General features: G+C 36.2%; 1 protein-coding gene across 1 annotated transcript; it reads left to right on the top strand.

Annotated features, from left to right (window-relative positions):
• The first annotated feature begins 295 nt into the window (after nucleotides 1-295).
• LOC108757370 (uncharacterized) lies at nucleotides 296-1,295 on the top strand. Its single transcript, XM_018511972.1, has 3 exons — nucleotides 296-393; nucleotides 540-679; nucleotides 820-1,295. Exons 1-3 carry the CDS (start codon nucleotides 296-298, stop codon nucleotides 1,293-1,295), a joined length of 714 nt encoding a protein of 237 aa, XP_018367474.1.
• Nucleotides 1,296-1,420: the final 125 nt, after the last annotated feature.

Below are 1,420 nucleotides of genomic sequence, written 5' to 3'. Positions count from 1 at the left end.
CCCCCCCCCCCGCCGATCGTGCGCGTAAAGCCGTAATCACACTACAGGCTCCCGACTCTGACTCGACTGCCAACTCTGACTGCTGACTCAGAGTCGATCAATTACACTACAAAGCTCCTGAGACTTGAGCAGTTCTGACTCCCGACGTAGAAACTTTTGAGGTTATATCATGTTTACGATGAACAATGTTACGTTTCGTCAACATTATTCTCAACACCGTAAGAAAATCGCAGCATTGTTAATGTTAACAATTATTATAAATGCATGTGATAATAAACGAACATTTAGAAAAAGAATGTGGGTGAAGCCTTGGGTTGGTAGACGAAAGGAACAAGGTATACACCATAACTTATTCACAGAGCTTTGGTTAGAAGACCAAGATAAGTTTCGAAGGTATATTTTATGACATTTATGTATATTCTATATTTATTTACAATTCTATATTTATTAAACAAAAAATATATCTATTGTATATGACATGATATATTTGGAAATATTGTCATGAGCAAATAACTAACAAGACACATTTTACTCTGTAGATGTCTTCGAATGGATACAGCTACTTTTGAAAAATTACTCAATAAAGTTACACCTTTAATAATAAAGCAAGATACGCATTTAAGAAAAAGTATTCCACCTGCTGAAAGATTATCTCTTACTTTAAGGCACTTAGCCACTGGTAAGTATTTCTTGAATTTGCTCTATGAATTCATGTAATATATATCCCATGAGCTTACATTTAAATAGAGTGATGTGTCACACACACACTTTTTCTTGTAAGTGAAACGCAAGAAAGCTTGTCAATGTCTTTTCGCATAGGTCAAAGCACTGTATCAAAAATAATTAGAGAAGTGTTCCAGGCATTGATTGCTGCACTTAAAGACGAATTTCTAAGATTTCCATCCAATGAACTAGAATGGAAAGTAATAGCTCAAGAGTTTGAAAATAAGTGGAATTTTCCTAATTGCATTGGCGGAATAGATGGGGAACATGTGAGAATTGATCCTCCTTTACAATCAGGATCCTATTATTTTAATTACAAAGGCACATTTAGTATAGTTCTTATGGCTGTTGTGGATGCAAATTTAAGATTCATATATGTTGATATTGGCACTAATGGTCGTATCAGTGACTCTGGAATGTGGAGTAAATGCTCTTTAAAAGCTCATCTAGATTCAGGCCAATTCAGAATACCTGCAGCATCACCTCTTCCTGGCACTGACAAGGGAAGTGGCCAAAGTGATAATCGCGACTTGATACAAAATATATATCGTTGGAATGGTCTTGCCGAGTAAAGTATAACTGTGCAGTATTTCGCTTGAATGGCGTCTCTAGAGGGCGTTATGTGCAATAGAACTTATTCAATTTGTACCTAATTATAATAAGAATTTCGCTCACATCTCCACCAACCTCGACCCAC

The sequence above is a fragment of the Trachymyrmex cornetzi genome, unplaced genomic scaffold (genome assembly GCF_001594075.2).
Source record: "Trachymyrmex cornetzi isolate Tcor2-1 unplaced genomic scaffold, Tcor1.1 C3900416, whole genome shotgun sequence".
NCBI classification, from domain to species: Eukaryota; Metazoa; Arthropoda; class Insecta; order Hymenoptera; family Formicidae; genus Trachymyrmex; species Trachymyrmex cornetzi.
Note: the sequence above shows the minus strand (reverse complement) of the source record. Positions and strands in the feature narration are given on the sequence as shown.